The sequence below is a fragment of the Elephantulus edwardii genome, unplaced genomic scaffold, assembly GCF_000299155.1.
Source record: "Elephantulus edwardii isolate Elephantulus edwardi_28Jun2011 unplaced genomic scaffold, EleEdw1.0 scaffold00004, whole genome shotgun sequence".
Lineage (NCBI taxonomy): Eukaryota > Metazoa > Chordata > Mammalia > Macroscelidea > Macroscelididae > Elephantulus > Elephantulus edwardii.
The window spans coordinates 35611947-35623179 of record NW_006399754.1 but is presented as its reverse complement, the minus strand read 5'-3'; the positions used below and the strand labels follow the sequence as shown (position 1 = coordinate 35623179).

Genomic DNA, 11233 nt, shown 5'->3' with positions numbered 1-11233 from the left:
CCCAGGACTCCCCTGACACCACGACTCACCTCCACTGCCCCTGCCATCCACATTATCTTCCCAGGACTCTCCTGACACCATGTCTCACCTCCAATACCCCTGCCGTCCACACTATCTTCCCAGGACTCCTGTCTCACACCCACTGCCCCTGCCGTCCACACCATCTTCCCACAACTCACCCACTGCCCCTGCCATCCACACCATCTTCCCAGGACTCCTGTCTCACCTCCACTGCCCCTGCCATCCACATTATCTTCCCACGTCTCACACCCACTGCCCCTGCTTCCCCCTTGAGTAGCATTGTCAATTTGACCTCATGTGGTGATTCTTTGAGAGCAATGCTCCAAGCAGATGTACTGCACTAATTAAAAGCAGAGATTCTGGGGCTCAAAGAAGACTTCTGCGAATAGTTCTGATTTACTGTGTAATGTCTGTGTGTTTAATGACTGTGAGGGTCAAAAAGAGAGAAATGTGAAAGTAGTTTATAAGCCGCAGCCTCTCCCTACACACACACCCCGCCCCCCAAACCAACAATCCAAATGTGCTACCGAGTGGATTCTCTCCCTGCACACACACACACACACACACACACTACACCTTAAAAACAACAATCTAAATGCCATCGAGTGGATTCTCTCCCTACACACACACACACACACACACACACACACACACACCCTCTACACCTTAAAAACAACAATCTAAATGCCATCGAGTGGATTCTTTCCCTACACACACACATACACACAAACCCCTAAAACAAACAATCCAAATGCTCTTGAGTGACCCGGACTCACAGCAGTCCTGAGGGACACAATGACCCTGCTGCCAGAGTTCCCCAGGCTGGGAATCCAGGCTGTTCTCCCCGGGAGTGGCTGGGACTCAAACCTCCAACCGTGGTCAACAGCAGACTGCTCTGACCACTGCAACACCGTGGACGGCTCCCTCTGAGCACCCCTTACACAGTGCAGGGCTGTCAGCACAGCCAACGAGGCAGGTAGATGCTGTCAGGAGGCCTGAGCTTTTCTTGTCAACACAGAACGTAAAGAATGCATTCCGGTTGATTCAAAGCCCAGGACTCTGGTTTGTTTGGGAATGGATCAGGGTGTGCCCACGTCATCTGAAAAGCTGGCTTTGTTTTCAAGGCAGCTGTGTGTCAACTTATTGTCTGATATCCAATCCAGAGCCAAGCTACGGGATCCCGCTTGGTGCCTTTATCAGATTGGTCCAGCACTCACGCTTGAGAGCAGCTGGTGGGTGGGAGCAGTGTGTGAACTCACTGAACCTGACACTGCTACGTGTGAGCGAGTGGGAACAGTGTGTGAGGGAGCGGGGATGAGCGTGCGATGGGGGAACAGCATGTGAACTCACCGTATCCGACACGGCCACGTGGATGAAACTCTCCAGGATGGACGAGCTCAGCTGGTCCATCACGTCAATCATCGGCCGGTCATCGTCCTGTAGAAAGCACAGGCCCTTACTGTCGGCGGGAACGTGAACCCAGCCCTTTGCCCTCTTGGCCTTGAATACGTGGTGAGAACAGCTTGTGAGGGACAGCTGGGAGGCTTCGGTCACAGGAAGTAAGTGCCAAGCCCGTGGGAAGCAGGGTGCTGGGAGGCACACGTGGTGGCCAGCAGCTCTCAGGCCGTCCCCTCACTAAGGTAGCCCCTGGACGGCGAGGTCAGCTGCTGGGAGCCGTTTGGCTGTCTCTGGCTGACTGGCTGGCTTTCTTGCTTTGGATTTCTGCTGAAATCTGTTCAGTGTCACCCTCACGTCTTCACAGACAGGTGGTGGAGGCAGTATTGAGGGGTGTGCGTGTTCACATGCAAACCAGAAGGCTTCGGAATGCTGTGGCCAGCGAGGGGGAGCCACACACCAGCACACACAGAATGTGGGGGAGTCAGTGACTGGCCAGCTGTAAGGACGGTCACACACAGAATGTGGGGGACTTCTGCGCTCACAGGCTGGCCGTTGATTCGGGGCAAGGCAGTTAATCTCTAAATCTCATGCAACAGTCCTGAGCTGTAAATTGCAGGAGAGAGATGAGATGTGGGCCTCAGAGGCCCTGAGGCCAGTTCCACCCTGTCACTTAGGGCCACTGGGGGTTGCAATAGGCTCGATGACACCTGACCTCCACAACAGTTCCTAAGTTATGATGAGAACAGAAAAAAGGCAGCATGTGAAAAGCCCTCAGTACCATAAATGGCAAGTGTTACTATTGCTGCTGTTGCTGTAATAGGAGACTGCATGGAACCCAGACCCCGTGCCGTGGTTCTGACCCACAGACCCCTTCATTGCACTTCCCAGCCCTGGAGACTGCATGGAATCCAGATCCCGTGCCGTGGTTCTGACCCACAGACCCCTTCATTGCACTTCCCAGCCCGGGAGACTTCACAGAAGCGAACTGTCTTGGCTTTACCTCCCAGGGTGGTGAGAGGATTCAAACAGCTAGCCTTTGGGTAAACAGCCCCAGGTGTAGCACCCTACTCCTTAGACAGACTGGATGCAGGTGTCCCCAAATACAGGCCATCTTCCTGTTGTGAGCTGTCGAGCGTCCCCCGTGCGACATACCTCCTATGAACACCCGCTGGTCACTCAGCTGGGAGCCGGTACCAAACAAAAAGCCATCAGAGCTCCCTGTCCTGGTGATCTGTTTGTTAGACACCAGAGGCATGTGGACCCATCGGGGAGGGAATGACCACGACACTGCAGATGCTTTGTCCACAGCAGTACTGAGGGGCTTGAGATGCTGAGACCACTTCATTCATTCAAGAAAAGGAGGGAAACAGGCCTTTTCTTAATGGAGATGTGACCCTTTGTCACCTCAAACCCGTGACTTGGCCATTTGTGTTCAGAAGCCCTAACACCTGCCTGCCAGGGGCACGAGCGAGCTGGACCCAGTGCTCCTTCATAGATTTCTTCCTCCGTCTCAGAATGGGAACTTTCTATGTCATTTCCTTTCCATCGCTGGCATGAAGCAGCTTTCTATTAGGATGAGTATTATCGCTGCTACTTTAAAAGAAATGCATTATTTTTTTTAAACACCATCTTCATTCCAAACAAGCTGAAAACCATGAACAAAAGAGCCTCAACCCAAAGCTCTTTCTTGTAGGAAACAAAGAACTTGGGTTTTTCTAAGACTCAGAAAGAAGCCTTGGTGGCACAGTGTATAAAGTGGTGTGACAGGAGCTGAGAGGGTGAGGCTGGTGGCTTGACCAGCTGGTCTGTGGGAGGAAGATGGGCAGTCGCTTCCTGAGAAGATTTCCAGCCTCAGAAGCCAGACGGCTGGTCACTGTGGACTGTGGTTGTCTTGACGTCAGTGGAGAATACATGATCTCTCTGTAGTACATTAAATGTCACGGTATATAATGAAAAGCTCGCATCACAAGATGTTTGCTGATGTGACACCAATCACAAAACCCAACAACGTGTCGATTCAGAACCAGCTGGGTGACCCTGCCCTGCACGGCCTCCAAGATGACCATCTTTACAGGACCTGCCCACCAGGTCTGTCCTCTGTGGAGCCATCGGTGGGTTCAAGATGCCTTCTCTGTGATAGGCAGCGGAGCGGTGAACTGCCGTGTCACGCACTGACGGCCTTCACCTACCTTCACAAGTTGAAAGAAGGGACAGGGCCATTCTGAAGGCGGCACGTACCTCAGGCTGCCCCAGCACAGCAAACAGGGCTCGGATCTCCTTGAGAATCAGCACCGACAGCTTGCGGGTGGCCACCTGGAAGCTGCAGAGCAGGACCAGAGCGAAGCCCTCAACGGCGTGCAGGACGCTGCAGTGCGGGCCACGCTCCGCCGGCATCCTGTGACTCGACCCGCTGGGGACGAGCTGGAGGGAAGAGACGGCGCACTCTTCTCAGAAATGCAGAGTGGGAGAAGGAGCTCACAGGCTCGTCTCCGAACAGCAGAGCCAGTCTGTCCAGGTTGTACCCCAACCCTCGGTGGGGCTGACGCCTCAACAGAAGCACACCCCACATCCTCACCACGGGGCCCACAAACAACACTGAGACAAACAAAAATCGGTAAGGGCCTTGCTTTACTTGGACCTGCCATCAACTGCCATGGAAGTACCAGTCAAGAAAAGAAATGGGTGAATCTGCTGTAAAAGACTTCTGAAGGTGCTCCCGACCTAAGCCACGTCAACAGCCTCAGATGCTACGGAAGCGGGACACTGACTACGGAAGGCTGAAGTATTCATGCCCTTGGATCATGGTACTGGCCAAGGACGCCAGAAGAACAGACAAACGTGTGTGAGCGGAGTGTAGCCAGATGGTTCTGAGAAGTCAGGGTGGTAGGACTGTCTCCCGTACTGTGGACACGCTCCCAAGAGGGGCCAGAAGGACCTGGGGAAGTAGAGTCACTGAGCTGGGAGGACACAGCTGGCTCACGCGGAGCAGAGCTGGTGAGGGACAGGGCGGGGCTGTGAGGAGGCTGAGCTGACGTCATAGCACCTCACAACAGCACATGCGTGGATGTGACGTGATGCGAGCCATGGAGTCAGATCAGATCACTCTCACAGGGAAATCTAAGGCAACCAACCAGTCGAGGTCATACCCGGGCGGGGTGAATCCTAAACCTAATCACTTCCAGTTTCAAAAAAGCAGAAAAGAAACAGAGACACATTTACAGAAAGGGGCCAAGATTGATGCAGCTGAGAATCATCTAGAAGCCAAAGAACCAAGACATTCCCGGCAGCTGATCAGGAGGGAACTGATGTGGCCAAGCCCTCATTTGGGATTTTAACTTTCAGAGCTATGAGAGGGTGACCTTTTGCTCTTTCCCACCCCCTCGTAGGGTCCCTGTGACAGCCTTGGGTATTCCTCACCTTACTGAACCTTGTGTTCTTTCCTGCCCCCTCATGGAGTCCGTGTGACAGCCCTCGGTGCCCTCACCTTGTTAGTCTCAGCCTCTCCCTTGTGTTCTTTCCCGCCCCCTCGTGGGGTCCTTGTGACAGCCCTCAGTGCCCCTCACCTTGCTGGCTTGCTCTCAGCCCCTCCCCTGTGTTCTTTCCCGCCCCCTCGTGGGGTCCCTGTGACAGCCCTCGGTGTCCTCACCTTGCTGGACCTTGTGTTCTTTCCCGGCCCCTCGTGGGGTCCCTGTGACAGCCCTCGGTGCCCTCACCTTGCTGGACCTTGTGTTCTTTCCCGCCCCCTCGTGGGGTCCCTGTGACAGCCCTCGGTGCCCTCACCTTGCCGACCTGCTCGCAGCCCCTCCCCTGGGTCTGCATGACCAGCTTCCATTGGGTGAGCAGCTGCAGCAGCAGCTTGAGGGATGAGTCGAGGAGTGTGTGGTGCACGTCATTGACCTCACGCAGTAGGAAGTTGGTGAAGCCGAACAGGACGTCTTCTCTCCAGTCCGGGAAGTCCACCAGCAGGCCCTGCAGAGAGTTCTGTGCGATGTGGCGGAGCTCATCGTCCATGTGGATGGACAGCCTGTGAGAGGACGGGACAACCGTGTGCTCAGTGGGCGCCTGCCGCGCCACCGCCAGAGTCCAGGGGGCTCTGTGCTGGCCGCTGACCGAAGGCCAGGGTTCTGACCCCCACTGTTCTGCTGGATGGAGGTTAGGCAGCTGCAGGAACCCGGGGGGTCACCCAGCATCGTGGGCTCTTTGCTGGCCGCAGGCCAGGGTTCTGACCCCCCACTGTTCTGCGGGAAGGAGGTGAAGTGGCCGCAGAAACCCAGGGGGTCGCCAGCATCTGAACCACTTTGCTGGCTGCAGGCTTCATTTAGCTTTGGCTTCTTGGGCACATTGGGCTGACAGAGGTCTCTGCTTCTCCCTATGCCTGACGCCTGCTGTCGCCGAGAGTCACCAAGCTGATTCTGACCCATACGCACCCAATGACCAAGCGCACTGCCCCCTGTGGAGCCTGGCTGTCCTCTTCAAGGAAGGGGTCCTGAGAATGCAGTGGGAACCTCTTGGCTGCCAAGTGAAAAGTCAGCGCTTCGAACCCACCTAGCATCCCTGGGAAGAAAGCCCTGGTCCCTGCTCTCGTAAGCCCCGGGGGACCCTGTGGGCAGCTGCACTCTGTCCTGCGGGGTCACTGTGTGTCAGCACCTATGTGGTAGCATGGCAGCAGCAGGCTCTAAAGATGCAGACATGGGTCTCTCCTGTGGGACCACAGATGGACTCGAACCAGCAACTTGCCGTTAGCAGGGCTGACCCACTGTGCCACCAGGAAGCCTAGTGGAAACGTGGAGCTCCCTTATTTCTGTGTATCAGTGATGTATGTGGAAATGTGAAAAACAAAACCAAACCCACTTCATTTCAGATTTACTGAAAAGCTGCTGACACAGCTCCCATAGGCTGTAGTTGCCTCAATGGCATTGAACACAAAATTCCATGCCTCACTTGTTCTGTTTTACCTAGCTTCCATGACTGTAACAGCAGTACACCCACCAGGAGATATCGACATGCCCCTAGAACATCATGGAAGAGTCGTGCAACGGTTAAGCGGCTGATGGCTAATGGAAAGGTCAAATCCCCCAGCGGCTCCGTGGGAGCAGAGCAGGAGGAGGCAGTCGGCGTCCGTGAAGACAGCAGCCCAGAAACCGCGCGGGGAGCTCTGCTCTGTGCTACCAGAAAGTCCTCCTGTGTCCTACGGGGCAGTTCTCTGTCCTGGAAGACGAGGTGATTCACACCTGGAAAGGGCTCTGGAGGATGAGGAGGGCATCCAGGTGTTCACAGCAATAACAGGCATCCCAGGAGCGGGCTTGACCTCAGGCAGAGGAGGATGGACCAGAGGGACCGGAAGGGAATTTAGAAGGTGGAGTCATCAGAGCTTATCGCCTGGAGGTGCGGGGAGCCAAAGAAGGGCTTGAGTCCAGAAAGCCCTTTGGAAGACAGTAACCCAGCAAATGCAAGGAAGACCGTGGTCCAGAGCCACTGCACAGCACCACACGGCTGATAAGGTGAGAAGTTGAGGCGTCAAGAGGTCCACTCCTTCAACCCCAACTTTTCTCTCTCCAAGAATCTGATACAAGTTGCCACAAAACAAAACAACACGAGCCTTCACTGGCCTTGGGTTGGTTCTCAGTCACAGTGACCCTGGAGGACACAGCAGAGCTGCCTCCCAGCCTTCCAGGGCTTCCATCTTTAAGGAAGCAGACTGCCTCCTCAGGCTGGTGGGTTCGGAGTAGGAACCTTTGGGTCTGCAGCCAGCCACCTTAACCACTGTAGCACCAGCTCTCAGTACAAGCTGTCCCAGCTGTCCCTTACTTAGTAAAGACTGTTGCAGAAGCTTGACAAGCACACTTGAAAAGCAAATGCTTGACAGCATAAGACACACTGATTGGTTCCAACTTGACCCTGAGCGCCAGGTGAAGCTCCTCGAATGACCAGATTGACAGCAAGCCGGGGAAGAGGGAGCTCCTGTCTCAGAACGAGTGAAGTCCCATGGAGACGCCGTGGAGGAAGGGCTGCGCTGGTTCTCTCGGAGGAGTCACCCAGTTAAGTCTAAATGCCCCGCCCCAGTGCTGTCCGACTGCCAGTGGCTCGAAGTGACCCTGCAGGACAGAGGAGAACTGCTTCCAAGGGTTTCCGAAGCTGCGGGTCTTTACAGAGGCAGAATGCTCTGTTTCCTTGGAGCATCTGGTGGATTTGAACAGCCAACCTTTCAGTCAGCAGCCGAGCGCTTGGCCACCGCATGCCCAGTCCCCTGGCTGTACCAGTGTACATTCTCACCAGCAGCTTCTCCACATCTCCATCCACACGTGCTAGTCTGTCTTTGTATGACAGCTGTCCTCCTGGGTGTGAAATGATATCTCAGCATTTTGATTCTTGTTAAATTTTGGTGAAAGTCTACACAGCCAAAATGATACCATTTCAACAACTTCTACACATACAGTTCAGGGATTATGACTGTGCTGCCGTCCTCAACAGCCTTTTCTGAATTACTCCACCACTTTCTCTTACATTTACTGCCAATAAGCTTCTTATTTAAACTTTGAAGTTGTTGTTAATTTCATTGCACATAGGTAATTATTTAAAGAGAAAAATGCTCAAAGCAGATGTTCTTTATTAATTAAGATAAACAATTGTTTGGTTCAAAGAAAATTTCCAGGGGTAGTTTTAGTTTGAGGTTCAAAGACAAAATCAGGACAATTATTTGGGGCCCTGATCCAGCTCAATGAAATCCAGAAAATGGGGATTACTTGAGAATTTTGAATTCTGTTCCTCATTTGCTCCCCTTTTTATAAGGATTCGTTCATAGACTCTTTGATTACACTATTCAGTAATGGTAGCTGGGCACCATCTGGTTCTGACCTCATGTCAAAGGAGGCAGATAGCCACACACTGCAGCCTGCACAGCTTCCTGGGGGCCCAGGTGGGGTGATTCTTCACACATCATCATTACCACCTTCCCTGGTGGCACAGTGGATTAAGCTTTGGGTTGCTAATCTAAAAGTGGGCCATTTCACCTGATCTGCTGCTCCACAGGACAGAGAGGAAGCCGTCTGCTCTGTAAGCCTTGGAGACTCCACGAGTAGGTGTGCTATGTTCTCCGGGACCCCTGGGCAGAGGGAGGCCATGGCTTGGGGTTTTCAGGGGATGTGGGTGTGCGTGCCAGACCTTTCTCCTCTTGAGAACAACCTCTGGCTTCCTTCATGGTCTCCTCATGTGAATACCCTCCTTAGAGGGTTCCCATACAATTCCAGGCCTTTTCCTGATTTCTCCTTAAGATGTGAATACTCCAGAATATTTATTTGTTCTTTTCTCTGATGAAAACACCACCCATGGTCTTGGGATTCTAAGAATGTCCACAATAACAAACCCTGCCTGTTATAAATAGCATTCACATTCCAGCCACGTCTGAGAGGATCCCTCAACATGCCTGGGGCTGTGTCTACAGAGTTGGGCCCCACTTGATGAGGCTGATGAGAGGATTCCAATGTTAAGAACTTCAGCATCAGTCGAGGGGAGCCAGCAACACAAAAGAGGGGGACTGCTCCATCGTTGTTGGTACCACAGAGTCAGCTGGGAACTCAACGTGTGGCGGTTCGAATCACCCTGGGGCTTTGTGGGAGGAAGACCTGGCTATCTACTTCCACAAAGGGGTACCCACCAGACCAGGCCCTCTGCTTCCACAAAGAGGGTACCCACCAAACCAGGCCCTCTGCACTGAGCTGTTTCTGAATCACCAGAACTCGTGTCACATTTCAGGGGGGAGATCTTCACACAGGTCGAAGGTTTCATCTTTCTCATTCTATGTGGCTGGTAGATTCAAACCAGTGACCTTTTGAAGAGCAGCCTGACACGTAATGCACTAGACCACCAGAGATTACATACAGCCTGGGAAAGCCCACCGGACAGTTCCACCCTGTCACATGGGGTCACGATGAGTTCAAATTAACTCGATGGCACCTAACAGCAGCAATAATTGCTGATTCTGAGGTTTGCTCAAATTGAAGAAATAGCTCTCTCGACAATGGCTAAGTTCTTCGTTATGAATTGAACAGTTGGTGGTTTAAACCCAGCAGCTACTGCTTGGGAGAAGGACGAAGAAGTCTGTTGTTGTTAAGTGTCATCAAGTCATGACTACTCAGAGCAATCCTATGAATGAAAGACCTGAACCCCTGTATAACTTTCATCCTTTCTCCATGTTCAGAGGGTTTCCAGAGGCAAGCTATTTTGGAAGTGGATGCCACTCCTGCCTCTAAGCTTATTTTAATCGGGACCTCCACCAAACACCGTCCACCATCGGTAACCATTCTCGCATTTGACTAATCAGTGTCACAGTGTTCAGCTTCACAACAACCATGAGTTACTTCTGTACAGCAAGTGGACAGACCAGTACTGTACCACTTAGAAGAATGTTTGACAAAATACAATTAAAATGAGGCAGTTTAGGAAATCTTATTAGGGAGCTCTGGTGGCCTAGTGGCAAGGAATTGTGCTGGCAACCCAGAGGCTTGCAGTTTGGGTCCACCAGTTGCCCCGTGGGAGAAAGATGGGCAATCTCCTCCTAAGTGATTTACTGCCTCGGACAACCTGACCAGAGGGTCAGCTATGGGTCAGCTCTGACTCTACGGTACCTAACAGCAAAACGACGGGGCAGTCCCACTCTGTTAGACATGATTGTTAGGAGTCGTAACTGTCTTGGTTGACATCCAGTAACACCAGGCTTAGCAAGTTTGCCAGAGAATGGCATAGAAATGGGAAATAATTTCATCAAGTAACATGAATTTTCCTTCTTCAGTTCAGAAGAGGTCTGGTGGCACCGTGGTTAAAGCACCTCCTGACCTTTGGCCAAGTGGTCTGACCTCGCCAGCTGGTGCTTGAGGGAAAGACAGTGCTGCATCCAGGGGGTGACAGCCTGGGGACCCTGTGGGCAGCTCTTCTCGGTCCTCAGGGGTGCAGCAAGTCAGCCTGGACCGATGGCAGTGGGCTGGCCGCCTGTCTAGTGTGATGCCTCATTGTGAGGGACACCTGACGAGGAATTAAAATCATTCTGACCACCCCGCGTCTCAGTCCTCACTTACCTCGCCAGCAAGTCAATGAGCTCGAGCTTGGACATGCCGTCGGGGAGGAGCCGAGGGATGGCGGCCACACATGTCCTGAAGAGGTCGATCTTCGGCTTCCTTTCACCCCTAGAACGGGGTCGAAAAGTGAAAATGATGGTGCGCTCTCTCTTACACACACACACACACACACACACACACACACTGCCACCAGCACCGTCGTGTCACGTCTGCCCTACAGTGTCCCTGTCGGATAGAGCGGAACTGCCCAAAGATGAACGGCTGCACCCTGAGGGAAGCAGACGCTCCCATCTTGCTCCCAGAGAGCAACCAGGTGTTTTGAATTATCAACCTTTTGGTTGACAGCCAAGCACTTAACCACTGGGCCACCTCATTCACTGCCAATACGTCGGTTCCACTTTACAACAATCCTCCACTAAGTTCCCCAGGCTGCAAATCTCCATGGGAGAACACTGCCCACCTTCATCCTGCAGAGAGGCTGGTGGATTTGAACTGCTCATCTTTCTGTTAGCAGTCACTATCGCTGGTGTGGTACATTACATGCTGGACTGCTAACTGAAAGGTCAGTGGTTCGAATCCACTTTCCACCACAAGGGAGACTGATAAGCACTTTCCCTCTGTGAGGACAGAAGCCTTGGAAACCCACGTGATCACAGCAGTCACGGGATCACAGCAGTCACGGGATCACAGCAGTCATGGGATCACAGCAGTCACGGGATCACAGCAGTCACGGGATCACAGCA

At 52.9% G+C, this 11233-nt stretch overlaps 1 protein-coding gene across 1 annotated transcript in view; it reads right to left on the bottom strand.

Moving 5' to 3' along the window:
- FRY (furry homolog (Drosophila)) overlaps positions 1-11233 on the bottom strand; it is a 257892-nt gene that overhangs the window by 119115 nt on the left and 127544 nt on the right. Inside the window, exons 17-20 of the mRNA XM_006879581.1 lie at positions 10491-10598; positions 5185-5443; positions 3658-3840; positions 1372-1458 (exon numbers count right to left, since the gene is read on the bottom strand). Of these exons, the coding sequence (XP_006879643.1) occupies positions 1372-1458; positions 3658-3840; positions 5185-5443; positions 10491-10598 (637 nt within the window). The remainder of the gene's footprint in view (positions 1-1371; positions 1459-3657; positions 3841-5184; positions 5444-10490; positions 10599-11233) is intronic.